Raw genomic sequence first — 27090 nt, 5'->3', positions numbered from 1 at the left:
CTATACGCATGCGCAGGAAAATTAGCGCGAAATGCAGACGCACAGCATTGACCTGGGGATTTTGGGCTTGCTTTGTAGATAGAGGGGGAAAATTATGCAAACACACAAGAAGACTGATAGATTGTGTATCGAATCTGCTTGAAAGGTGAAATTCACTATGGTATCCCTGAGTGACGGGCACAACTTTGCTAAGGAAAACGAAGGCTTAAGGTAAGTAATCTGTTTTATTTTTGTCATTTTGGTCGTTTTCACCCCCCTCCTCCTCCCTCTCAATCTCATTCTGTGGCTTTTCGTCTTTTGTCCTACATCATTCTCACTTAAAGTTTGACTTTGTTAGTCTCGTTGTCTGTTGAATACTTAGACTGAAGCTCTCGACAAATTCGTCGATTTTGACGGAATGGGACAACTTATTATGGACCGCGAGGCCTAGACCAGATTTACGCCTGTCCCCAAAATACTGGTACTTCTAAAGTCGTAATCGGCTCCTGTGAATGTGACGAACCAACACTAAAACAACACTGGCTGCAGTAATGGAGACCTGTATATTTGCAGAGGTTCCTTATGAACAGAAAATAAGGTCTTAGGAGGGAATAAGTTAGAAATTTTTTTTGGGGGGGGTTCTACTAGCAATGACATATATGACATTTTGAAATTAATGGTTGAATGACAACAAACACACCATTTTAAAGAAATCAAAATTCTGAGCACATAGCGATTTGTTTTATTTAAATTGGTGCAGTAGTTCTCGAGATATGGTCATTTTAGTTGAGAAATGTTGGGCGTCATTTGAGGACAAAGCAAGTAGCTAATTAGGCCCTACATGATTGCTGTGGCAATGACATGAAATTTTGAAATTAATGGTTGAATGACAAGAAACACACTATTTTAAAGAGATTAACATTCTGAGCACATAGCAATTTGTTTTATTTAAATCGGTGCAGTAGTTCTCGAGATATGGTCATTTTAGTTCGAAATCACTTTGCTTTGAGCGAGCCGAGATCGCAACCTCTTCAGGCTTTTGATCGACCGAGTTTCGCATTTTTCGGGTCCAGTTTTGCGCAGCATAATCGTTGGGAATAAGTCATTTTTCGCTCGATTCTTTTGATTTTTGGCTTAAATGAAACAGAAGTTAATGTTTTATAAACTGCATTTTAACCATGTATGCCGATGGAAGTTTTCAGACCAAATTTTAGTGAAACTCACACGAGTAATATTCACCAACATGCTGACGGAGATGTAGCTTCCGGTGGTTCGCGTTTTTTTGTATGGGAAAGATGTAAGGCTTTCTCTGATTGGTTGCAAAATATTACAACCCTCCAATGAAAATTACGGTATTCCGAGCAGTTTGAAATGAACTGGCCCCCGTAGCGCAGTGGTTAGCGCATCGGGCTGCGGGCCGGGAGGTCGTGGGTTCGAATCCCATCAGGGTCATGTGGGTTTTTCGGGCTACGGTCGGCTCCTACCCAGAGTGGAAGTGCTATGGTTCCTATGGGAAGGCTGGAATCACACAGCCGAGTGTCATTCACTTAACGAATGCGACTTTGAGGGTGCTCAGGTTTACCTGACCAACACCGCAGGTGCGGCAGTTCTCGGGCCCGGTTAACACCAGGATATATTATGACAGTAAGCGTAGAGTGCTGCCCTGTCACGTAGTCTCAAACCAAATTGGAAATCCATAGCATCATCATTATAATCATCCTCATTTCATTAATCATCCAAAATTATAAAAAATGTCCTTGCTCTTGTGGCCCTTCATGCCCGGAGCTCTCATGGTGACCTTGGTCTCATTGTTCCTGTTCCATCCTTCCCTGAATAGTACTTCTGCTGTCAGTCTTCAACGTGTGACGTTCTGGGGGGTCGACGGAGGGACGTAGTGGCGGTCTGCTCTCTGGAGGGGACGCTCACTCAGTCTGGCTCCGCGACTTAGCAGTCAATGTCGTTAGTAGGGGGCATAGTAGGTAGTGGGTTGAGTCCGTTAGCTCGGGACAGACCCACTACTGAACACCGTCGAAGTGACTCAGCAGAAGTGCAGTGTCAACTTCCGAGGGTAGCCTACCGCAGCGACCCGACTTCCCTCCCTGGAGCGTCTGTAAAATCGACAGGTCTGGCAGCGGAACGAAATTCAGATGTGGATGGAGCAGCGAATGCAGGGACGGGGTGGCGTGAGAGTACACCGGAACAAAGAACAGGTGTAGGGACAAAACAAAACAAACAAAAAAAATGAACTGGTCGTCTGCTAAGAGTGACGCGAAAATTGCCGCGAGAGGCAGTGAAGACGAACACGCACTTTCACACTCAAAATATTCCCAAACACATCTTTTATTAATTTCATACAGTAAACTTTGTTTTTGAATCATTTCTTTATTCATTCCTTTTTTATTTGATACATAATATGTGACTCACAAACATCAATTATGCCAATTATTTTTCACTCAAAGTGAGAGAAAAAAGTGCCTTTTCACTGTGTCCTCAGTTGACACTGGGCGATGTGGCAATGCTACTAGAACTGTATGCCCCCCCCCCCCCCCCCCCCCCCCCCCCCCCCCCCCCCCCCCCCCTCCCCCCCCCCCAAAAAAAAAAAAAAAAGAACACATTGAAATTGAAACGGGACTGCGCGAGTTAACTATGGTGTCCGATGGCCGCTTAGAGGTTTACATTCCCATGTAATGATGTTCACATACCGCTCATTTGGATGATGGTCATCTGCTGCGGCTCATAAAAAGTGAAAGTTATTTCGCATTGGCTATACGCACTCAGAGTGTATACAGGGTCAGAATCTTGTGTATACACTCTGGCGTTAACTTCCGGATTTGCCATTCGACACCACTTTGCAATAGGAACGCAGAGCAGTTGATTATAAGAGTACAAAGAAATTAAAACAATCTGACGTTGCACGGCCTTTGCTGTAATGTTGATTACGTTTTCTGGGTGTGCTTAAAAGACTGGATACTGAACCGCATCAACACTCTGAACGTCATTCGACGCCATTTTTCGAAGGTACGCTTCACTTTCGATTTATGGTATCTAAGTACGCTGGGAACAAACACAGACAAAAACAGAAATTGATGCTTCACGGCAGTTAATTGTTGGAGTTTGGAACACACTTGGAGTGCGTTTCGACCTAGAAACGGTTCAGGTTGTATACTATGTGAATGTACATTATTTGCCAACCCTCGACACTCCGAACAAGAGATAGCGGAAGTCCATACGTCAGACTGATTTTTTATTGGCTACTTCCTAACGATGTGTTAGGGGGCATTTCATTGGCTACAGATTTATAACAGAGCTTTTCATTGTCGGAGTGTATACAGACTAATCGAACCTGTATATACTTGGAGTGCTTATAGCTTTTGCCAAGTTATTTATTAACCGCCTGATAATGTTTATCACTGGCACATGAGCACACACAATTTTTTTCTGACACACATGAACTTGCTGTTCTTACAGAGAAACATAATATACAAAATGTCGGTTTCCTTAACATTTGTTTGATTACACATTTACAGAACTAGAAGACCATGCTCAGAGAAAGAAGACTCATCTTTTTCACTGAGAAGTCCTCTTACCAGAAACCCCAAAGAGTGGGAAAAACCATCACCTCAGAATCAGAGAACCAGAAGTGGAAATCGCCAACGAGAAAACTTCAGGTATTTTGTGTTCATGAGCCTTTGGACGAAGTGTTCCTTCTTTGTTGATTTTGTGTTGGAAAACTCTGAGATGAAGAATTCTTTTATTTTTTACTTTGAAATTCAGTGATCAGCTTGGAAGCTAATGACATTTACAGTCATTCACTGCTAAAGTCACTCACCATGTGAAATGTCACTAAAATGACATGCAACTACTGGGTTCATTCCAGAGAATGTTGTTAAATGACAAATATTACATACTGTACATAGTTCACTGACAGTAACAATTAAAATACTATTCCAGAAAAAGAATCCAAATTGTTTGTTTAAAAGTCTAAAGAGAAAATACCTTTGAATCACAACTTGGTAGAATAATGTTTAGGAATAATATTGGGTGCATGCTTGTTCAAAATCAAAATTTTCAAGAATTCATACTTGAATTGGGTTACGTCTGCATTCATTCACAGTGTCAGAATTGGATCATTTCTTTAGTTGAGATGGTACGCAAGCATAACATTTTACATAAAACAGGGGTGTTCATTGCTCCATAAGCTCCCCCTAATTTTTTGTTTCGGATATCAAGGCCAACAACAAATAGGGTAAGGAGGTGGGTTACCTTTTTTTATTATTGAAGTTTTTTTTAATTTACGCCAACTTTTTTTTTAAAGTCTGCAAACTTGAATTTGGTGAAATTCTTGAAGGGTCAACAAAAGTTCTAATTCTAGGGTCGGCAGGAAACTGTAGGGATGGGAATCGGAAACATTGATTTTTTTTCTTGGCCGTATGTAAATGACAATGAAGACTTTGTTTTCTCTATCAGACCAAGAAATGCAGATGAGCGCAAGCCAACTCTAGCACAGTGAGTATTTTATTTTACTGTTTGTCAATGAGGATTGACATATTTATATTTTGTTGTGTTGTCAATTTGTCTAGCCTATGTAACTGGGGGGGGGGGGGGGGGGGGGGGGGGGTCTGACCATGGTCAGATGTTGCGTGGGTCCTGCATGCAGCGAGTACTCAGGCTAGTCGTTCATCCAAATGAAACAACTCGGCAGCCATGTTTCAGTTGGGAGTCATTTCCAGATCTAACTGGTTTTCAACAAGCCTTTCATATTATATAAGGGAGGGGGGGGGGGGGGGGGACTTGTTTTAGGGGCAGTTTGCACGGTGAATACAAAATAAGCTACATTTGAAGAAGAAAGCTTCCTTCCCCTATTTCTGTCAGGCATGTATGTAGCTGCAAAGACGGGGAATCGAGACGAGGGTCGTGATGTGTGTGTGTTTATACATCGATTCAGAGAAATCTACTGGACCGATCTTCATGAAATTTGACATGAGAGTTCTTGGGTATAGTAATAAATATCCCCGGACGTGTTTTTTTAAAACAATTTATAAATGTCTTTGATGACGTCATATCCGGCTTTTTTTGTAAAAAGTTGAGGCCGCACTGTCACGCCCTAATTTTTTGATCAAATGGATCCAATTTCTGGTCAAGGAATCTTCGATGAAGGCCGGACTATGGTATTGCATTTCAGCTTGGAGGCTTAGAAAATAGTTAATGAGTTTGGTCATTTAAAAAGCTGAAAATTGTAATTAAAATTATTTTTTTATAAAACGATCCAAAAATAATGTCATCTTATTTTTCATCATTTTCTGATTCCAAAAACATATAAATATGTCATATTTTGAATAAAAATCAGCTCTAAAAATTAAATATATGAAAATTATGATACAAATTTTAAATGTCCAGAATCCCTTAAAAAACAATTAAATTACATATCTTATCCCAATTCACATATAGCAATTTACTTCAGTTTAGTGCTAGAAAGCTGAAAACTACGCTCCACCCTGGTAGGGGGGAAGTAACCCTAAAAATAGAACAGCCTTGACGGTCACATGACAACGCCAGGTCAAGGTTACCTCCCAACATGCATTGCGCATGCGTGTTCTCGCCACCATCTTATTCATTCTACTCTTCAGCGATAGCGTCTAAGGATGTGTTTGGATTACGCTCGGGCTATTTTGTTAGCCCTCTGCTTCTTTGGCAGACTACACCCTGGTTTCGTTTGTATCTTAGCTTCTAGCTGAGATTAGATGAGAATTTTCCATTTTCTTTCGTTGTATTTGCTTTCGTTTGCCACGAGTTAGTCTTTGTTTACTTTGGTCTGCAAGACTAACGCCAGTATGGCGGACAGTGGGAAGAAGAAACCCAGCTCTAGACAGGTAGCCAATACAGAGTCTCCGTCTAAGAAAGCAGCTAAGAAGCCCAAGGGTTCTAAACCTACAGTTACGGTGTTACGGTCCCTCTCCCGTTCTATCACTACGTCCTTTAAACCGTTTGAGTTTCGACAGGACGCGAGTGAAAAGGATGTGACGACACTGCTCGCTACTTTGGCCAAAGTTTCAGCCGAACAAATGCGTCTCTCTGCGCAGCTTTATGCTCATGCTGTGCACACGCGCAGGTCAGCGTTTCTCTTGGGTTCCAGGATCCAAGATAAAGCCACGCTTGAGGCTCTCAAGTTATCCCCTTTCACGGAGGGTGCCTTGTTGGGACAGCCGTCGCTCGACGCGCTCCACAAGCAAACCCCCGACGATCGGGATTTGGCTTTAGCCAAGATAGCGCAACACGGTTTTCCTAAGCCTCAGAGCAAGAGCTACGGACCGCCTAAACCTTCCGCCTCTTCGGCGAATAGGGGCAGGTCAGCACAAGCCAGCTCTTCTTCATGAGGACAGGGAAGAGGTGCGCCTTACCCTAAGAAGAAGCCGTCTTTTGGCAATTCAAGGGGGTCGGGACGCAAAGCACACCCCCAATGATGCGTCCCCGAACCACTATTGACTAGCCCATGCATCCACCACGCCTTTGTTGGCAGGCGGCCTGTCAAGGGCCCTCACACTTTGGTTGCTAGAAGTAAACAGTCAGTGGATAGTGGGTATAGTGCGTTCGGGGTTCAGGCTACTCTGGAAGGAGGGAAAAGCTCCCTTAACCAGAGTCCCACCGTCGTTCAAGTTTCCCGTCAAGCTGGAAGCAAAGACAGCGATACAAGCAGAAGTCTTGTCTCTGATACAGAAGGAGGCGATAGACGAAGTAACGGACTACAACTCCCCAGGTTTTTATGGGAGAATTTTTGTGGTACCGAAGGCTTCAGGGGGCTGGCGCCCGGTTTTAGACTTGTCTCCCCTGAACAGATTTCTGAGACAAATCAAGTTCACAATGGAGACACCAGCGTCAGTCAGAGACGCACTCAGGCCGGGAGACTGGGTGACGTCGATCGACCTTACAGATGCATACTTTCACATCCTCATTCACCCATCAGACCGGAAATGGCTGAGATTTCGGTGGGGAGAGAAAATGTACCAATTCAGGGCTCTTCCCTTCGGTCTATCTCTTGCTCCTTGGATCTTCACGATGGTGGTACGCCAGCTGTGCTCCCTAGCCAGGCAGCAAGGCGTACGACTCAGAGCTTACCTCGACAACTGGCTCATTCTTCATCAGGATCGAGAAGCGTGCAGCGCCCATACTCGGCTTGTTATGTCTCAAGCCTACGAGTTGGGTTTCTCGGTAAACCAAACCAAGTCAGAACTCACACCATCCCAGACCTTCATGTATCTGGGAGTGAGGTTCGATACGGTAGATTGGTCAGTTCGCCCCTCACAGAGGAGGATCGACAAACTGCAAAATCTGGTGAAATCTTTAGCGTCGCAGAAGCAAGCTCCGACCAAGGCGCTGGCTTCAGTGCTCGGTCAAATGGAATCCATGGCCACGCTTGTCCCTTTGGGCAGAGTGTACAAGAGGCCTTTTCAGGCAGCTTTGAACTCGATTTGGAACCCCTCCTCCCAGGGATGGCAGGTTTCGGTTCAATTAGACCACAGAGCAGTGGCAAAAACCATGGATCTCACAGGGAGTCCTCATCACTCCCCCTCCTCCAGAGGAGGATTTGTTTACAGACGCTTCCCTATCAGGCTGGGGGGCTCATCTTTCTCACCACACAGCCTCAGGCACGTGGACAACAGGTCAAGCCCTCTCACACATCAATGTGCTCGAGTTAGAAGCTGTAGCCCACGGTCTCCAGAGCTTTCTATCGCTGGTGGCAGGCAAACATGTTCGTCTTCATACAGACAATACAACTGTTGCAGCCTACATAAACAAACAGGGCGGTTCCCGCTCTCTCACACTTTCACTCAAAGCATGCCAAATTCTGAAGTGGTGTCACCAGCATCAGATCATGTTATCAGCAAAATATCTGCCGGGGAAACTGAATGTTTTGGCAGATTCGCTCAGTCGATACTCGAAGGTACTCCACACGGAGTGGACAATCACCCACCACGCTCTCCAGCGGCTTTGGGCGCAGGTGGGCAAACCGTTAGTCGATCTTTTCGCAACCCGGTTCTCAAGGAGGCTACCAGTGTTTATATCCCCGTTTTCGGACCCGGAAGCCTGGAAAGTGAATGCACTGGAAGTCGACTGGACAGGACTCACAGCTTATGCTTTCCCACCATTCCAACTTCTCGGAAAAGTGCTGAGGAAAGCAGAGTTGGAACGGCCATCCCTGATTCTAGTCGCCCCATTGTGGCCGAGTCAGCATTGGTTCCCTGATCTCCTCCGCTTAGCAGAAGGTCCTCCCATTCCTCTTAACCTGGAAAAGGGAGAATTACTGCAACCACACACCGGACTTCAGCACGAGAACCACAGTCCCTGCTCCTTCACGCATGGAGACTGTGAGAAGATCCCTGCGTCGGTCGGGTGCCTCGGACGGGACACTGGATTTGGTTCAAAAAGCGCACAGGACTTCGACGAGCTCAGTGTACGCTTCACATTGAACAGCTTGGGTTAAATGGTGCGCGGAGAATCAGGTCAGTTCTGTCTCCCCGCGTTCTATGCAGGTAGCTAATCACTTATCTTGGTTAGCAGCTCAGGGCAGCTCCCCCTCGTCTCTTCGAGTTAGACGTTCTGCTATTTCGGCTACGCTGAGGCAGTTAGGTCACAACATTAACCTTAGCGGTGTTATCGCTAGTGTCCTAAAAGGTGCGTCGATCGGTTTTGCTAGAATCAGAGCCCCAGTTCCTGCTTGGGATCTCTTCCTTATTCTAGAATTCTTAAGATCGCAAGATTTTGAACCGTTGCAATCAGCAAGCTTAGTTAATCTTACACATAAGACACTTTTGCTTGTTCTTTTGACCACTGCAAGAAGAGGCAGTGAAATTCATGCCCTCTCAGGCTTAGCTAGAGACATAGCTTTTGTAAAAGATGGCTCTATTTCTTTACGTTTTAGGCCGGATTTTCTAGCCAAAAACCAGAAGCCTGGTCAAGTTTCTCCCATAATCAGAATTCTCCCTCTTAGCAAAATTCTGGCGCCAGGAGACCCCGATTTGTCTAACTGCCCAGTTCGAGCTCTTAGCAGTTATCTGTCTCGCACGGCTCCTATCAGAGCTGAACAGCAGAAGCTGCTTTTCTTATCTCTGAACACTGCTAGAGACAAAGACATATCTAAGGTAACTCTCGCTAAGTGGGTCTCAACGCTAATCAAACAAGCGTATGAGTGGTGGCTCAAAAAGAAAGAGGGGGGGGAGGGGCAGTCAGTTCTCCCTCTAACGTCAGCAAGGACGCATGAGGCAAGATCCTGGGCATCCTCCTTAGCTGTGCTAAGGTCAGGAAGATTATCTGAGGTCCTCCATTCTGCCTACTGGAGATCGGAGGATGTTTTTATCAACTATTACCTGCGCGACATTTCCAGTGCGCGACAGGACGGTACCAAGGCGCTACCAGCGATGGTAGCAGCAGGGCAATTGTTGCCTAGCTCATAGGTGAGCACCCCACCACCTTAATTAGCAATCTGCTATATGTGAATTGGGATAAGATATGTAATTTAATCGAAAATTTTAATACTAAATTTTCATTTGATTATTATACTTACCCAATTCACATAGTAAAGTCCCTTCCGCCTACCCCGCTTTAGATTCCCTAAAAATAAAAGGGCGCTTCGAGCGAATGAATAAGATGGCGGCGAGAACAAGCATGCGCAATGCATGTTGGGAGGTAACCTTGACCTGGCGTTGTCATGTGACCTTCAAGGCTGTTCTATTTTTAGGGTTACTTCCCCCCCTACCAGGATGGAGCGTAGTTTTCAGCGTTCTAGCACTAAACTGAAGTAAATTGCTATATGTGAATTGGGTAAGTATATTAATCAATTAAAAATTTTCGATTTCATCTTATTCCATGTCGGTTCCTGATTCCAAAAACATATAGATATGATATATTTGAATTAAAAACAAGCTCAGAAAGTTGAAAAGAACAGAGATACAGAAAAGCGTGGTATTCTGCTCAGCGCAACCACTACCGCGCTATTCTGGCTAGTCAATTTCACTGCCTTTGCCACGAGCGGTGGACTGACGATGCTACGAGTATACAGTCTTGGTGACAAAAAATGCTGTGCGTTCAGTTTCATTCTGTGAGTACGACAGCTTGACTAAATGTTGTATTACCGCCTTACGCGATTTGTTTTATTTTACCTAAAAAAAAAACCACTCCGAAATCTATTTAATGTAACTGTACATATTTTGTGTTCTCTGTTATGAACAGCTTTGCTCCTAACCTGGTTACCCGACTTGGCGGGTCTCCTCAGGACAGCAGTGGGAAAAGTGTGTCTCGTGCTGATCGTTCCAGTGACCCTGCTGAAAGGTAATAGCGTACCTGTCTTTTTCCTGTCTGTAACTTCGTAACAATTTTAAGGATAAGAAGACGTTGGCCTCCTTGGAAGGTCGTAAGTTCGAATCCTGGTGGTTAAAGGGTGGAGATTTTTCCAATCTCCCAGGTCTACTTGTGCCTTATCCCCCTTCGTGTGTACACACAAGCACAAGACGAAGTGTTCACGGAAAAGATCCTGTAATCCATGTCAGAGTTCGGTGGGTTAAAGAAACACGAAAATACCCAGCATGCTTCCCTGGAAAGCTTCGCATGGCTACCTAAATGGCGGGGTAAAAACGGTCATACAGTTGGGGAAAAAACACTTGTGCAAACAACAGAAGTGTATGTGGGAGTTTCAGCCCATGAACGCAGAGGAAGAAGGTTCTGAATTTTGAAAGGCTTAAACAATGTAAGATAGCAGAACTGGTTCCCATAACCTTGTCAGTGTTGCATACTAAGAGGTTAATAGATGTGATCTTCTTTCTTACCCAGCTTTATGAGAGAGATGTCCAACTCCTCTCACTTGCTGCATTTAATTTCCTCAACCATAAATACGGTCCAATATTCATTTACAGACTCCGGGGAAAAGCATGTAGAACTTGATACACATCCTGCATAGGGATGGAACTGTGTATGCATGCATGCACCAGCAGCAGTTGCTTTATTAAGTAGCCATGATGCTCGTTAACTTTGAAACAGCTAAAAGGTAGGTAGTTTGGGTTTACAAATTACAGCGGGTCCTCTGCTATGTCCTCAGGCACTCAATTTCATCTTTCAAGAAGCTCAGGTCATCTACCAGCATGTTGCTAGCTACCAGATGCTTGTTGGGTAAACATTAGACGTTCTTCCCAATTATGTATGGTGAATGGTCTCACCGAGTGTCTCTTACTTGCAGACGCCAAAACGGGTGGTCAGAACCAAAGGACAGGTCATCTTCGCAAAGGCATTCGGGTACCAAGCAACAGACACAATCTCAGAATCACAGTTGCCAAAAAGATGAACACAAAGGAGCTAAAAGGTATGTGTCCGATTTTTTTGACTTTCAATATGTAAGTAGGAAGGTGTCTTTGAAGTGTGGAATGCAGAAAAGTTCAGTTGATAAAGTATACAATATAATTATTAGAGTGGGATTACATAAGGATGGTTACCAACAGTTTCTGTAAAAAGTTCCACTTTGATTTATTGTGAAGAATTTGCAGGTTGCCAGAAAGATGTACTACATATTACATCAACTGCAAATGAGAAATACAGTGGAACCCCCCTTTTAAGACCCCCAAATCTAAGACTCCCTCCCTTTGACCATGTTTTCTCAGGCTTTGTGTTCATGACCTCTGTAAATTTACCCCCATTATAAGACTACCCCCTTTTTAAGACCTGATTTTCTCAGATTTTTGAAGGTCTTAAAAGGGGGGGTTCCACTGCAGTATTATGTGTGTGGCTCCAGCTTGACTTTACTGTTTGTGATCACGCTGCCCAAATAGATGATATTGAAAAGAAATCGATGAATGTTGCCTGCAATTGTAAGCTCTTTTATCTGCCAACAGCTTTTCTTGTGGCCCCAAAACGAGAGTGCAACCTTCTCCTCAATCAACCCAGGAAGTGCAGAACACTGAGGAAGATAAAGACAGGTATGTCAACGTTACTTGCAAATTTCTTTTCTTTTCTTGGTCACGTTCAGTTTTCTGCAAGAATCATTTTTAACGGAACGTTCAGTTATGTCGCAAAATGTTAACACTTTGTTCAACTTGTTTAGCTTTGTTTGGGAACACATGCACCAGAAATAATATTTTATGAAAGAGTTCATCATTCACTATTCCTTTTTATAAAGCAGTTGTGCAAATATCTTTACTATTCCGGAGTTCCCGATATTTACGGTTCTGCTAACACTTGTCACTTTTTTGCGCTCTTTTTATTTGCAGCATTGTTATATTTTGTTTTGAGTTGTTTCATTGCACAATGTTTATATTTTGTTGCACTGTTTGTTTGCACCATGGTATTTTGTATCTGCAGTCGTGTGAGGAAGTGTCTGTGGGCGGATGAAGTCGACGAGGCATTTGTTGACGGTGATGATGGATCTTCTGGTGGCAGCGCCCAGCTTGATGAGCTAGAGTAAGAGCATGGAATACAAATATATTACAATGTATGCCTTTAGATTGTAATGATCGTATAGGATTTTAAGTTGTAATGATCGTGCAGTGTTGTTCTCAGGCCTAGGTCTGTGGTCACTAACACATACTTTTTTTTTTATCTGACAGACTGTTCTGACCCCTGAAGTTCAATCGTCTGATAGTTTTAACATGTGGGAGGTCTTCCGACATAACACTGTTTTTGTTTTTACTGTTAGAGACCAATGAACAAAGAATTGTATTTAAAGGCTGATGTTTACCCATTTTGATTTTGTGCACAAACAGTGTTGAAGATAAGCACTTGTAGTGTATAACAGATGTTATACAGTGGAACCCGTTTTGGGGGGCTGTCATGAATCTCAGAAAATTAGGTTTGAAAAGGGAGGGAGGGTTGATATGGTGGTAAATTAACAGAGACTAACAACAGAAAATCTGAAAAGACAAGGTCTTCAAAGTTGAGAAGTCTTAAATAAATGGTTTTTAAAGGGTGCTTTCCACTGTAAATATTTGCACCATATGGTTGAATGTTTACACAATGAACAGTATGGCCAAATGTTTAAGCAATGAACTGTATGGCCAAATGATGCAATGAACAGAAATTCCAAATGTTTACACAATAAACAAACGGTATAGCCACATTTTTACACAATGAACAAACAGTATGGCCGAATATTTACGCAATGAACAAACAGTATGGCCGAATATTTACACAATGAACAAACAGTATGTCCGAATATTTACGCAATGAACAAACAGTATGGCCGAATATTTACACAATGAACAAACAGTATGGCCGAATATTTACGTAATGAACAAACAGTATGGCCGAATATTTACGCAATGAACAAACAGTATGGCCGAATATTTACGCAATGAACAAACAGTATGGCCGAATATTTACACAATGAACAGTATGGCCGAATGTTTATGCAATGAACAGTATGGCCGAATGTTTGCACAATGATCAGTATGGCCGTGTGCAGTACAGTGATCAGTATGGCCGTGTGCAGTACAGTGATCAGTATGGCCGTGTGCAGTACAGTGATCAGTATGGCCGTGTGCAGTACAGTGATCAGTATGGCCGTGTGCAGTACAGTGATCAGTATGGCCGTGTGCAGTACAGTGATCAGTATGGCCGTGTGCAGTACAGTGATGGTACAGTTGATTTCATACAGGGAGAGCCCTTTCAAGCCTCTGACAAAGCAGCAGCTGGCCAGACGTCAAAAGGACGTCGACTACGGAAAGTCCACTTCAGGCTACTCAAACTACCTTGAGCAAATCAAAAAGTAAGCACTTAGTTTGTTTTGTTTTTTACAAGGGTAATTTGTGTGAGTTCACATCGTCAGGAGCTGTCCTGTGGCAGGAAGCGTTAAAACCCTATAGTAAGACCTGTAGGATGAGGACAAGTAAAGAAATCCTTCTGTTGGCTTTTGGTCTTATGTAGTAGTTTGACTAAAATGTCGACCCTCTTTGCCGTTGAAGAAGATTAGGTATTTCAATGGTTGTGCTGACAGAAGATACCCGATTTGAGTGGGACTCAGACCTGTGAACCCTTACGATGTCGCCATATTTTGTACGCATGATTGTCGAGAATACGATCAGTACGGTCAGTGGAAAAAAAAATACGACCAGAAACATTCCTAGACTATTCTTCACAAGCCCATCTCGAAGCCGATCCAGTATTTTGACACATGATTACAGTTTTTGTCAGTAAACATTGAAAAAATGCATTTGTTTTAAATGTATAGGTAAACTTAATTAATGGTGCGACGGACGCGTGTGAAGCATGCTTTAATCATGGATGTTCATATGCTGTGTGGAGTACGCTCATTTTTCTGAAAATACACCAAGTTTGTTTGAGAATACTCTAAGTGCAAAACAGGGGTTCCCAGGTCTGGGGACTATTTATGTACAGTAATGACAGGCATAACATTTTTCCAACCCTGATTGCACGATTTTGAATCTCTTTTTTATTACATTTAGTCAAGTTTTGTCAAAACATAGAGGGGGAATCGAGACGAGGGTCGTGGTGTATGTGTGTGTCTGTCTGTCTGTCTGTCTGTGTGTGTAGAGCGATTCAGACTAAACTACTGGACCGATCTTTATGAAATTTTACATGAGAGTTCCTGGGAATGATATCCCCGGACTTTTTTTCATTTTTTCGATAAATGTCTTTGATGACGTCATATCCGGCTTTTTGAGTCAGTTGAGAAAAAGTGACTCTATGTAATCGGTCAGTGTTAGTCTGTCCGGCCGGCCGGCCCTGGCCGGCCGGCCGTAGACACCACCTTAACGTTGGACTTTTCTCGGAAACTATCAAAGCGATCGGGCTCATATTTTGTTTAGTCGTGACCTCCAATGACCTCTACACTTTAACGATGGTTTCGTTGACCTTTGACCTTTTTCAAGGTCACAGGTCAGCGTCAAAGGAAAAATTAGACATTTTATATCTTTGACAAAGTTCATCGGATGTGATTGAAACTTTGTAGGATTATTCTTTACATCAAAGTATTTACATCTGTAGCCTTTTACGAACGTTATCAGAAAAACAAGGGAGATAACTAGCCTTTTCTGTTCGGCAACACACAACTTAACGTTGGGCTTTTCTCGGAAACTATAAAAGTGACCGGGCTCAAATTTTATGTGAACGTGACTCATTGTGTTGTGAATAGCAATTTCTTCCTGTCCATCTGATGCCTCATATAATATTCAGAACTGCGAAAGTGACTCGATCGAGCGTTTGCTCTTCTTGTTTTTCAATCAAATTGATTGAAAGTTTGGCCAAGCAATCTTCGACGAAGGCCGGACTTTGGTATTGCATTTCAGCTTGGTGGCTTAAAAATTAATGAATGACTTTGGTCATTAAAAATCTGAAAATTGTAATTAAAAATATTTTTTTATAAAACGATCCAAAATTACGCTTATCTTATTCTTCATCATTTTCTGATTCCAAAAACATATACATATGTTATATTCGGATTAAAAACAAGCTCTGAAAATTAAAAATATAAAAATTATGATTAACCCCTTGACTGCCGCGATTTTTTTCATTTGCTGCATTCTATTTGCCAGGGACGAAAGTCATAACACAGTATACTGTTACTAAAAGTGCGATAACTTTTTTATTTTTTGAATTAGAGATGTCAAATTTTACACAAATGTTCATCAGATATGTAACTTTTAGAAAATAAAATTAAATTAACACATTACTAAAAGTGTGATTCTGCTTGAAAGCGTGTGCATTGTGCTTGAAAGCGTGTGCATTGTGTATGAAAATCAGCGTTTTCATATGTCACATTATGTCCAAGACAAAAAGATGGGAGGTTTACATTAGCTGTTTACTCACCAAGTCACTGCCAGAACACAAACTTTGTGTGGTAGGCCCTGAAGCACTCGGACAGACATAATCCTGGTATAAAATCCCCATCACCTGATCATGATGCACCTACCACGTTTCTCACAACAAGAGGATGGTGACCACTTCTTTCATCTTCGTCACTCGAACCTGAAGACTCTCCATGATCATATAGATCCCCATCAACACTGTCATCATCGTTCATAATCTCATTCAAAACTTCTAGAGCTGATAAGCGCTGGAAGGGCCGTTTTCTTCCACCAGAATTCGAACATCCACCGAGGTCCGCCATCTTTGGTCGCATTGATAACTCTGTTTTGGTAATCTCGAGAAATCAAGTTCAATTCGCGGAAAAATAAACTGAAACCAGATTGTTAAAGGTGTGCAACTCCTCCCCAGTCTTTCTTCCAACACTGGCAGCACTTGCCTCCCTTTAATCGTGTGTGTGCTTCTCATAAACCAACGACGCGCTAAGTACGAATGTGACTCGTAGATATGCGTCCGGGATATCAAGTGTACCTACGAGTGACACACGTAGCAGGCAGTCAAGGGGTTAAAATAAAAATTCCGAAATCGATTTAAAAACAATTTCATCTTATTCCTTGTCGGTTCCTGATTCCAAAACCATATAGATATGATATGTTTGGATTAAAAACACGTTCAGAAAGTTTAAAAAGAATAAAAATATGGAAAAGCGTGCTATCCTCCTCAGCGCAACCGCTACCGCGCTTTTCTGGATTGTTAATTTCACTGCCTTTGCCACGAGCGGTGGACAGACGATGCTACGAGTGTACGGTCTTGCGGAAAAAATTCAATGCGTTCAGTTTCATTCTGTGAGTTCGACTGAGCTTGACTAAATGTTGTATTTTCGCCTTACGCGACTTGTTTAAAAATGTTCTGAGGTTGGGGGGCATGCTGTTGGGGGGGGGGGGGTGTGGGAAGTATTTTTGCAATTTCATGATCTCGTGACTGCATGGAGACTTAACTACTACTCCTTGGGGCGGGGACATAGCTCAGTTGGTAGCGGTGCTAGCTTAAAAAACAGTTGGCGTGGGTTCGATTCCCACGTTCGGAGAGGGATTTACTTCCCAGAGTAAACTTTGTGCAGACTCTCCATGATGTCTGAACAACCCACGTGTGCACGCATGCGCACGATAAAGAACCCAAGTTCACAGCGAAAGTCTCAGGGCTTGGAAAAATGAATACACGCATGCGAAAGGAAGAAAAATGGGTAGTGCCGTACTGTATAGCAGCTCGCTTTCCGCAGTGAGAAAGAAGCCCTAATTTCCATGAGGGTAATCTCAAAGGAGTATATGAAATCTTATCTACTTTTTTTGTCTTGCCAGGGAAGAGCGCAGTAAGAAGTGCCCCCAGACTCCAGATAAGACAGCAAGCCACAGTCGGCGTAAGTGGGATTCTTTGGTGCACAAGTGGCGTAAGGATCTCCACAACTTTGACAACCCGTGTGAAGACAATTCCCACGCCAGCAAAGACAACACACCCAACAAAGAGAGTCTGCGTGAAAATGGTGCTGAGATCAGGACTCCTTCACCCAGGTTTGTCATTTTAAATGTTTGCGTTATAGAAACTTAGGAGTGCAGCTTGTAGTATCACTATGGAAACTCTCGCCATTTTGTTGAAATAAATTTGCCTAAGAAAATGATGATTTTTTTTTACCTCTTCAAGTATTGTAATCGGAAGGAATCATACCATAACCTAACGTAAATATCTTCACTTCTGTTGACAACAGATGAGCCATCCATATTTTTTCATTTTTTTTTTCAATAACTCACCACAAGTCCCAGGAAACTCACAATTATGGTTTCGTTGTTTGGAAAATACGTATAATCTAATGAACCTCCTTGACGGAAAAAGAAGGGTAGGTTACTATTGAATGAGATCACTGCATCTGATTTCGAAAGCTTTCTCTTGTGAAAGCTTTGAATTTAAAGTAGCCTTTTATTTTTAAATTGACAACTTTGACAATTTAAGTGTTGTTCCCAGACGAAGGGGACCACAAGTCAGTTGGACCAAAACTGAACATTTATGTTTGCCTGAATGTCCTACAAGCAAAAATCGTTCAGTCAGAAGAGCTCCTTCATGTTAAAATGATCAGACACTCGACCTGCCAAGGCCAGAGCAATGGACCAGATCAAAAAAGTATGCGTCAGTGATCGAAAAAGGAGATCAGGCACAACACCGTATTATGCTTGGGCAGCAAACTGTGCTGGTGCACAAAATGTCTTTTCTAGGCTGTGCAGCTGAAAGGTGACAGCAAACTTGGTTGTATGATAAAAACTACAAGATGTGCGTTCCTCATTTTGCAGCAAGCAGTCTTTGCCTGCCAGCATAGTCAGCACACCATCTGATCAGGGCTACGCCACTACGCCAGACTCCAAAGCCAACCTGTCCTTTGAGCAGACTAACGGTGCCACATTACTGCCTGGAGAAGACGTCGATCATCATTTCCCGCCACTGACAACTGCTGCAGATGCCAACATCCCAGCGAAGGCGGTGTGGGTGAAGTCTGTTGAGGCGGATAAAGGCGAAAGAGGCAGTGAAAAGATTGAGAATGAGGACTTGCACGAGTTTGCGGAGAAGTTGGTGATCACTGCCAGTGAGAAGGCTGATGATGAAGTTGAGATGCAGGAATGATGCATCTCACCGTACAGTGAAACCCCCCCTCCTTTGACACTAGTTATGCAGTTTCTCTTGATGCACTTTGTAAATATGTGATCCTCCACCACAAAATGAGTCGCATGTCACCTCGCGCGATTCTGCGCTAGGCTTAATACAAGTCCGGGGAGTGTCTGTTAATACTGTGAGGGTCACCTTAGTCACAGGCTTATAACTCAAACAGTGTTCGCTCTTTTTTAAAACGGTTTTCACCACTGGACAGAGCATAAAAAACTCTTGTAAAAATATGAAAATCATGCAAAGGTGACATGCGACTCATTCCGTGGTGGAGGGTCACATATTCCCTCCATTGTAAGACTCCCTGCCTTTTGAGACCAGATTGTCAGTCTTTTGGACCTAGTTATTCAGAGTTTCTGTAAATGTATGTACCCCCCGCGGGTTAGGGGGAAGAATTTACCCGATGCTCCCCAGCATGACGTAAGAGGCGACTAACGGATTCTGTTTCTCCTTTTACCCTTGTTAAGTGTTTCTTGTATAGAATATAGTCAATTTTTGTAAAGATTTTAGTCAAGCAGTATGTAAGAAATGTTAAGTCCTTTGTACTGGAAACTTGCATTCTCCCAGTAAGGTAATATATTGCACTACGTTGCAAGCCCCTGGAGCAAAGTTTTGATTAGTGCTTTCGTGAACAAGAAACAATTGACAAGTGGCTCTATCCCATCTCCCCCCTTTCCCCGTCGCGATATAACCTTGAATGGTTGAAAACGACGTTAAACACCAAAGAAAGAAAGAAAGAAAGAAATGTAGTTTGTAAATGTTCCCTCCATTATAAGACTCCCTTCCTTTTGAGACCAGATTGTCTGTCTCTTAGACGTCTTGTAAGCTGGGTTCCAGCGCAGTAACATTAGAAAGTTTGGTGGAAAAGAGCTAGCTACTCTAGTAAGGATTTTATACATGAGGATAACTTATGGCTATGTAGCATATCAGGAATCAGGGAAAATACTACATGTATCGGTTTCAGGTCTTCGCAGCAAAGTTTGGCAGAAAGCTTACCAAGTAAGTAAGGCAGCATTTGATGTGCATTTTTTTCTGTCTTTGTTTTTACATTTAGTCAAGTTTTGACTAAATGTTTTAACATAAAGGGGGAATCGAGACGAGGGTCGTGGTGTGTGTGTGTGTCTGTCTGTCTGTGCGTGTGTGTGTGTGTGTAGAGCGATTCACACTAAACTACTGGACCGATCTTTGTGAAATTTTACATGAGAGTTCCTGGGAATGATATCCCCGGATGTTTTTTTCATTTTTTCGATAAATGTCTTTGATGACGTCATATTCGGCTTTTTGTAAAAGTTGAGGTGGCACTGTCATACCCTCATTTTTGAATCAAATTGATTGAAATTTTGGCCAAGCAATCTTCGACGAAGGCCGGACTTCGGTATTGCGTTTCAGCTTGGTGGCTTAAAAATTAATTTATGACTTTGGTCATTAAAAATCTGAACATTGTTAAAAAAAAAAATAATAATTATAAAACGATCCAAATTTACGTTCATCTTATTCTTCATTATTTCAAAAACATATAAATATGTTATATTTGGATTAAAAACAAGCTCTGAAAATTAAAAATATAAAAATTATGATCAAAATTAAATTTTCGAACTCAATTTAAAAACACTTTCATCTTATTCCTTGTCGGTTCCTGATTCCAAAAACATATAGATATGATATGTTTGGATTAAAAACACGCTCAGAAAGTTAAAACGAAGAGAGGTACAGAAAAGCGTGCTATCCTTCTCAGCGCAACTACTACCCCGCTCTTCTTGTCAATTTCACTGCCTTTGCCACAAGCGGTGGACTGACGATGCTACGAGTATACGGTCTTGCTGAAAAATTGCAGTGCGTTCAGTTTCATTCTGTGAGTTCGACAGCTTCACTAAATGTGTATTTTCGCCTTTTGCGACTTGTTTACAAGTATGATTGTGTTGTAATAACTGTTTATAAATAATTGAGCGTGAGTTTGTTTTTTCTGATAATGTGGTATTGGGAGGAAGTAGTTTTGCTTGTATTAAAGTGAAACATGTTGCCTTTTTTATTGTATATTTCATTCTTTGCTATTTATTTCTGCATGGATGCTGTTTTATTGATGTGTTCTTGTCACGGATTTGCATTGCTGTACAGTGTATATATATTGATATTTTCAGCTTATTGATCAAGTAATGCAACATTGACGGCAAACAGGTTAGCAACTTGTCATTTCAGTAGTTCATGTAGAATGGCATCTTTTCACCGACAGAATTTATGCCCAAAGAATTTATAGTGGGGAAAATAATTGCTGTTTCTTGATAGCAATGATTTTTTCTATTTCCTGGTATTTGAATAAGAATAACAGATAAAAATTCTTTTATTTTATCTGATTTAAGTTAATATCTATCAAGTCCCATGTTTCCTGGCAGCTTAATTGTGTAGTTATTATTTGGGAAAATGCATTTCTGACTTCATTTGATCAGTGGAAATCTAGCATTTGTGTTGTGCTCTTCATTTTCTCGATCCAAGATGGTGGAGTTGACTTTTTCTACGTGGAACTTTTGCTTGTTTCTATTGATCTGTGTTGAAGCCGATGACATATTTTGTGTCATGTTTAAATTCCAACTCTCAATGAAATGTGTTCTCAGTTCTGCATCCAAATAAACTTAATAAATTAATACACAGCACGGATTTTTGTTTTGTGTACTTTGAATATCATGATATGCTGATCACCCACAAACAGACACACATTCTCTCTCACATACAGAAAGCTCTTTTGTATGCTTATTTCATTACCCTCTGAATAAACACAATCTCTCACACAAGCACAGCGATAAAAACACAAAAGGTTTTATATATCATTTTACTGTGTACATATCAATAATAAAGTTGAGATACATAATGTAATGACTGAACATGGATACAATATATATATATGTATGTATCATTGTATGTATAGAACTATTGCACAGGCTGGATGTGATGCAATACCGTTGAATCAGTCGACAGTGACATCAGTCAATGACAGCGCACAGTACATACAGTATCGTACATTATTCACTGTAGGGGTAACAAGGCACTAAACAATTGACATTTTGCAGAACTTGATATGGGCAACCATAACAATGATGTAATAGAATGTAAGCTGGTGTTTTAGACTAACAAAATTAGTGCACAGAAGTCTCAAATTCATTAGTGAAATGACTCAGATTTTTGGGGCCTATTTAATTATGTTGATGGTGACAACTTGAGGTGGAGGGTGTTTTAAACCCAAAAGTTGAAGTCAAGCCCTTCTGTTTCTGTAGAAACGTGACTTTCTTTAAAACTTCAGAAACCTCATTAGTCCGAGACTCCTAGTACAGTCTGTATTCCACTTTTAATTTGAATAAATTAACATTTCACTGCGGAGAGGTTACTCGCAGAAAGTGATCACTGTGCTGTCTGCATAGGGCATACACTGCTTCCCTGTTAGTCGAACTACTCTGATGTAAAACCATGTATATGAGTACCCCTGTTAGTCGAACTACTCTGATGTAAAACCATGTATATGAGTACACTGAGCAGTGCAATAGATAGGCTTATTTTAATTCATGCCATGCAGGGCCCACACTAGAAGCACATTCTTGTTAATACACGGCCCACACAGTAAAAGGCTGGCCGCTGCCCATCGCAAGTTCTCCACAAACTACATCACTGAGTAACAATCTTTTCAAGTTCTGCGGCTGCATCCTCACTTCACCCGTTCAAATCCATCCACACGCATATGACCTGAGATAGTAAACATTGCATATTTTAAACGGGATCTCAAATTCAATTTTCAAAACTTTAATACAGTGACCTTCTGACACTTCAAGAGTTTGAAAGGTCAGGTGAAAATGTCCCCTGTCATTTGTCTCGGCACACAGAAAAGCTACATCCTTGTTTATGTCCGTTTTTTTCTGAATGTGAATTAATCATATATAAATCAAAATAATGTATTATATGTACCACTCTGGCACTGGTAACTAAACAAGTTTTGCATTTTAACTTTCTCTCTAGAGCAGACATCTTGTAAGTTGTATCAAATATTGTACCAACCAATCATGTTCAGTGTAAACCATGGATAAACTTAAGATGCTTTCCACAAAGCTGTAGTATACTTCAATCAGCTCTCCGCAAAAGAAGTGAGAATGCACAACAGATTTATGTATGAATAACGCTGAAATTTATTCAAATTGTCGCATCGGTGTGATGCAAGAAATAATACACTTTGAAGCGTGAATGAATGATCTCAGTAAAATCTCATCGTTCCAAGGGACATTGCTAAAATCAACATCTACACAAACTGTAAATCTTCCATACACAAGATTACTCTGAATATGAAGAACAGGCTGTCTGCAAAAGAGGGAGAAAAAATCATAACGAAATGTACAAAATTGATCAAAAGTAAGTAAAGAAAAAAATCATGTACAAATGCCTAAGAGTCCTCTCACACCCATCTATACACATACACAAAATGATCACTGCTTACAAAAAGTTTATAGGCAGAAAATGTACCATAAGTCAACCATGCTCAGAATACAAAAGACAAAAAAATATAAAAAATAATGCCATGCGAGCTGTGCTGGCAGAACGTTATGGCTACAACCATACTTCAAACTCCCTGTACATGTATCATTCTGTGATCGGTCATAGTATCGCAAAGATACAATGTACCACCACATTTCACTTCACAAAGTGATGCATTTAACGTCACTTATTCTCGCCCACATTTTCAAAGAGACCATGCACACACAAATTCTTGGTCGAAATGCAACGACAAACCGCACTCATGAAAGTTCATCCAAAGTTTAGCATGGAAGTGTTTTATTCTGGCTTGTATGAAGAAGTATTTGCATGTTTGTGTGTGTGTCTGTGGCTCTGCACAACAGCTAACCTCAGATGTTTTCTCATTATGAGGTGACTGTGACTGCCAGATGTCAGAGCTCATGTGCCTGACAAATCACAAGTAGAAATCAGTAACCACTCAAAAAAAAGCATTGGTTAGAAATTTTGAATGTTTAAAATTGATCCCATCTTTGATAAAGAGTCAAACCACAAATCCATCAAAACATGTGTTAAAAACTAATTTCGTCATTCTTCTTGATTGACTACAAATGATAAGAATTTCTGAATTCCACACCGGGACTTAATCATCACTGAGATTAAAAATTTTTTTAAACCAATCAAAGGAAATAATTTTATACCTCTTTGTCTACCTCTGTTACCAAAAGAATTTGATAATGAAGATTTTCACATAATATTAATACTTCTCAATTTTTGTCAAAACAAAAGTGATCGTAAAAAACAGCAAGTAAATATGCTTAAGTTTTCAAAAAAGGTCCACTGTGCTCATTTGTTTACAAATAAGATAACCGTGTGCTTATTAACCATCGCTTTGCAGGATTTGAATGTTGAACTGCATGGAAGAATTGTCTTAACAGTAAGACACAGAAAAAGTGTGTACTAACATTTCCAAACACACAGACTTCTGAGTAGCTGCTTTACAACTAACAACAAATGCACACAAGCATGTTTCAGAATACTGAACGCTTGAACATACTTCATCCTCACAATTGCTCCTAAAGCTTGACTACTACTAATAGCTGCCATTTATTTGTTGCTTCTCAATCAACACACTTGAACATGGAAAAGAAACATAACTCTCCCGAGCTTGCTTGCCATTTTCATCATGTAATTTACAGTGTAATTTTTTAAAATCTTACACCATTAACAAGGTAGCTTTATGAGACGCTGTCCCTGTTACTCATGTACACAAAGAGAATAGCTCAATACACAAACACTATCTTACAAACAAATTTACAAGTAACACCTCATTCACCGTAAATAGTAACAAACATACACAAAGTTGTACTTTTTAGCAATCCCTGGATTTATACGGAAGCAACTCTCTCACCACTAATCTCGCTCCCACAGACTAATGCCAGAAAAGAACAGCCCTATATACACACAACACAGATCCAACCCACACACCCATTTCTGCAAAGACTCTTTCACAGGAGGTGACCAGCACAGAGTTCATCAGAAACGGCACCCTCACTCCAGTCACAAAGAGAGTGCTTTCTGCATGTACACGCAACACCCACTTCCATCCTTACTCGCCCTGCACAACTATTTCTGCAGGGACTTTTTAGCAGGAGACTGAAAGAAGGCGCCAGATAAAAGAGCTCATCAAGTCCGGTACCATGGATTTTGGAGAGGACAGAACTTTCTGCATGTTTGGTATGCAGATCAATACCTCCTGCCCTGACAGTCTCAAAAAAAGTTTTTTTCAGGCGGGACTCTTTCATAGGTAGGTGCAAGAAAACGCCCGTTTCAGAGCGCAAGCTGTCCACTCACAGAGAAGAGTGCTTTCTGCATGTTGCGTGTACAAATTCATCCCTCCTCATCCTACTAAAAGTTCTATTTTTGCGGCGACTCTTTCGTAGGAGGCTGCGAGAAAGGGCCCGGTAAAGAGCCCATGAGGAACGGAGCCATCGACCCAGTCATGGACGAAAGCGCTTTTTGTCGCATAATCTCTTCTCCGTACGCCAGGAGCTGTGCATGTGCGTTGGGACTGAGCTGCGGGGGGTACATGTTGAGGGGGGAAGTGGCGGCGGCAGCGGAGGTAGGAGGGTAGCCTTGACTCATGAGGGCCTGAACGAACGCTGGGTGGTACGAAACGAAGGCTGGCATGGCTTCTGATGGCTTGGCCGGCTGTGTAACAGAAGGCAAAGACTGCATTAGTTTCATATAACACTTGAGAGGAAACTGACTAAAAACCAGACAGTCAAGGAAAAATAAAAACAAACTATGCATGTCACAAAAATCGCCAAGAAACTAGATAGAATTCAAGTCAAACTATTTCATGCACACAAGAAGCTTAAGGGTTCTCTCGCCCACACCCTCTTTCTCTCTTTTTTATGTACCCCTCCCCTCTTCTAAACAGCATTCCCATGAGACAAAACTCAACAAAGACACTGTTTACCTTTATGCTATCAGCTACTCCCAACATACATCTCCCAAATGTTTGAAAGCGTAAACTTACCCTGGGTAAGGCAGTGAACTGGGACCCAAATAAAGCAGACTGGAGCATGACATTGGGAGACTGCTGTGCCTGTATGGCGTCGGCCATTCTCTGAGCCTCTGCGAAATTGCTATTGCTGCTGGCAGCGCTGGGACTGGCACCGGTCATGCGCGCACTGCTACCGCTGGGCCCCTCGTTGCTGCTGCTGTGATTGGGATTGGAACCACTAGCCTGTATGCTGCTGGCTTTGTGTCTCTTGTCTTTGCTGCTGCTGCCAGACACACTGTGCACAGCGCGGAACGGCATGCTGAGGTCGAGGTTAGTGTCCTTGGAAGAGGAAGAGGAGGTGGAGGGAAGCGAGGTGGAAGAAGACGAAGAGTTCATCTTGTGTCGCTTTGGTTCGGGCAGGCCTGGGAAGGCTTGGTGCTGGGTGTGGATCTTGCTGAGCACCTGGTCGGGGTGGGGGAAGAGCATGTCGGGCTTGTCCCTCTTCTCCCGGTGCGTACGCTGCGGCATGGAGTGGAGATGGTGGAGGGGCTCCGGGGGGATCATGGCCTTGATGTAGCTGGAGTGGGCCGGAGGGGGGACTGGCAGAGGCTGGGAGGAGGGGAGGGAGGCCAGGAGATGGGGGTCCGTCACACGCTGGCGGTAACCTTCCCCTAGCGAATAGTTCAGCATGTGCTCGCTGATCTGCTTCAGGCTGTCGAGAGTGTTATTGGCGGAGGTCTTGCCGTGGGCTGTCGAAGCTTTCTGCGACGGCAGCAACGAAGAAGAAGACGACGAAGATAATGACTTGTGATGACGCGAACTGTGCCCTGACTGGTGGTTGTTGTGGTGGTTAAGGTGGTGGTGGGAGGAGGAGGAGTGGTGACTGTGCTGACGAGAGCTGCTGGCGGACTGTTGACGATGATGCTGATGACTGGGGTGCTGTTTGTGCGGCGACTGATGATGGTCAGGATGCTGCTGACCGCCACCAGCCAGCTGGGTGAGGAACGGCGGTGGTTTCAACATGGAGGCTGTACCAGGGAGGGCTGCAAAGTGCTGAGGGGACTCGGCCTGGTGTGGGTGTGCGATGTGTTTTCGCTGTATGATGGGCGACATGATGCTGGTGGCCATGCGATGTCGGACCACAGGCACCTCCAGGGTCGGCACACGCTGCAGGAACGTCGGCTTCACGTCCACGTCGAACATGTCTTCCACCTTGAACACTTTCTGCCCGGCCATATGTGTGTGGGGATGCTGGGGGGTGGGGGTTGTCTCTGTGCCTGTGTTTGTGACGCTGGATGTTGTGGTGTGGTTGTTGTCTCCGCTGCCGCCGTCTGTCTCGATGTCGTTCTTGTCTGCTGTTTCTTCTTTCACAACCTGGTCCTGGGGAAAAAAGGGAAGAGGAAATTAGACACTGAAATCAAGTTTGAATTCAGATGAGAAACACAGTCATACAGCTTTAATTAGCAACTAAAGATGCTTGATATTAATATTAGGAAGTGACACTTTGTCTCAGAGTTTCTGTTTATAACGTCTGTACATTTATTTATTTTAAAGACCCAATTTTTTTCACATTTGTAGGAGATCTTAAAAAAAAGGGGGGGGGGGGGGGGGCA

General features: G+C 42.5%; 2 protein-coding genes across 5 annotated transcripts in view; one reads left to right on the top strand and one right to left on the bottom strand.

The window, feature by feature from the left end:
* Nucleotides 1-37: 37 nt before the first annotated feature.
* LOC138982235 (transcriptional regulator ATRX homolog) lies at nt 38-21128 on the top strand. 2 transcript variants are annotated; one of them, XR_011460812.1, is made up of 11 exons: nt 38-210; nt 3507-3647; nt 4447-4485; nt 10204-10302; nt 11204-11326; nt 11853-11936; nt 12319-12417; nt 13610-13720; nt 17136-17345; nt 18117-19607; nt 19638-21128. XR_011460812.1 is itself a non-coding variant. In XM_070355471.1 (10 exons), exons 1-10 carry the CDS (start codon nt 158-160, stop codon nt 18442-18444), a joined length of 1287 nt encoding a protein of 428 aa, XP_070211572.1. In that variant the 5' UTR covers nt 38-157; the 3' UTR covers nt 18445-21128. The 2 variants fall into 2 exon arrangements, 1 of the variants encoding a protein (XP_070211572.1); XM_070355471.1 differs by having other exon boundaries at nt 18117-21128.
* Nucleotides 21129-21292: 164 nt separating this feature from the next.
* The window catches only part of LOC138982229 (AT-rich interactive domain-containing protein 5B-like), a 51097-nt gene continuing 45299 nt past the window's right edge, over nt 21293-27090 (bottom strand). For all 3 annotated transcript variants that reach the window (XM_070355463.1, XM_070355462.1, XM_070355464.1), the window contains 2 exons: nt 25511-26857; nt 21293-25179 (listed from right to left, as the gene is read on the bottom strand). In XM_070355463.1, coding sequence (XP_070211564.1) covers nt 24886-25179; nt 25511-26857 — 1641 coding nt within the window. In that variant the 3' untranslated portion in view covers nt 21293-24885. The remainder of the gene's footprint in view (nt 25180-25510; nt 26858-27090) is intronic.

The sequence above is a fragment of the Littorina saxatilis genome, linkage group LG12, assembly GCF_037325665.1.
Source record: "Littorina saxatilis isolate snail1 linkage group LG12, US_GU_Lsax_2.0, whole genome shotgun sequence".
Taxonomy (NCBI): Eukaryota; Metazoa; Mollusca; class Gastropoda; order Littorinimorpha; family Littorinidae; genus Littorina; species Littorina saxatilis.
The sequence above is the reverse complement of the archived record's forward strand: the minus strand, read 5'-3'. Positions and strand labels throughout refer to the sequence as shown.

Bases quoted from the DNA above. Each gene is read 5' to 3' on its own strand.
- LOC138982235 (XM_070355471.1), top strand. From the start codon at position 158: ATGGTATCCCTGAGTGACGGGCACAACTTTGCTAAGGAAAACGAAGGC. The intron at 211-3,506 runs GTAAGTAATCTG...ACACATTTACAG, and splicing joins AAGGAAAACGAAGGCTTAAG to AACTAGAAGACCATGCTCAG. The intron at 3,648-4,446 runs GTATTTTGTGTT...TTTCTCTATCAG, and splicing joins CGCCAACGAGAAAACTTCAG to ACCAAGAAATGCAGATGAGC.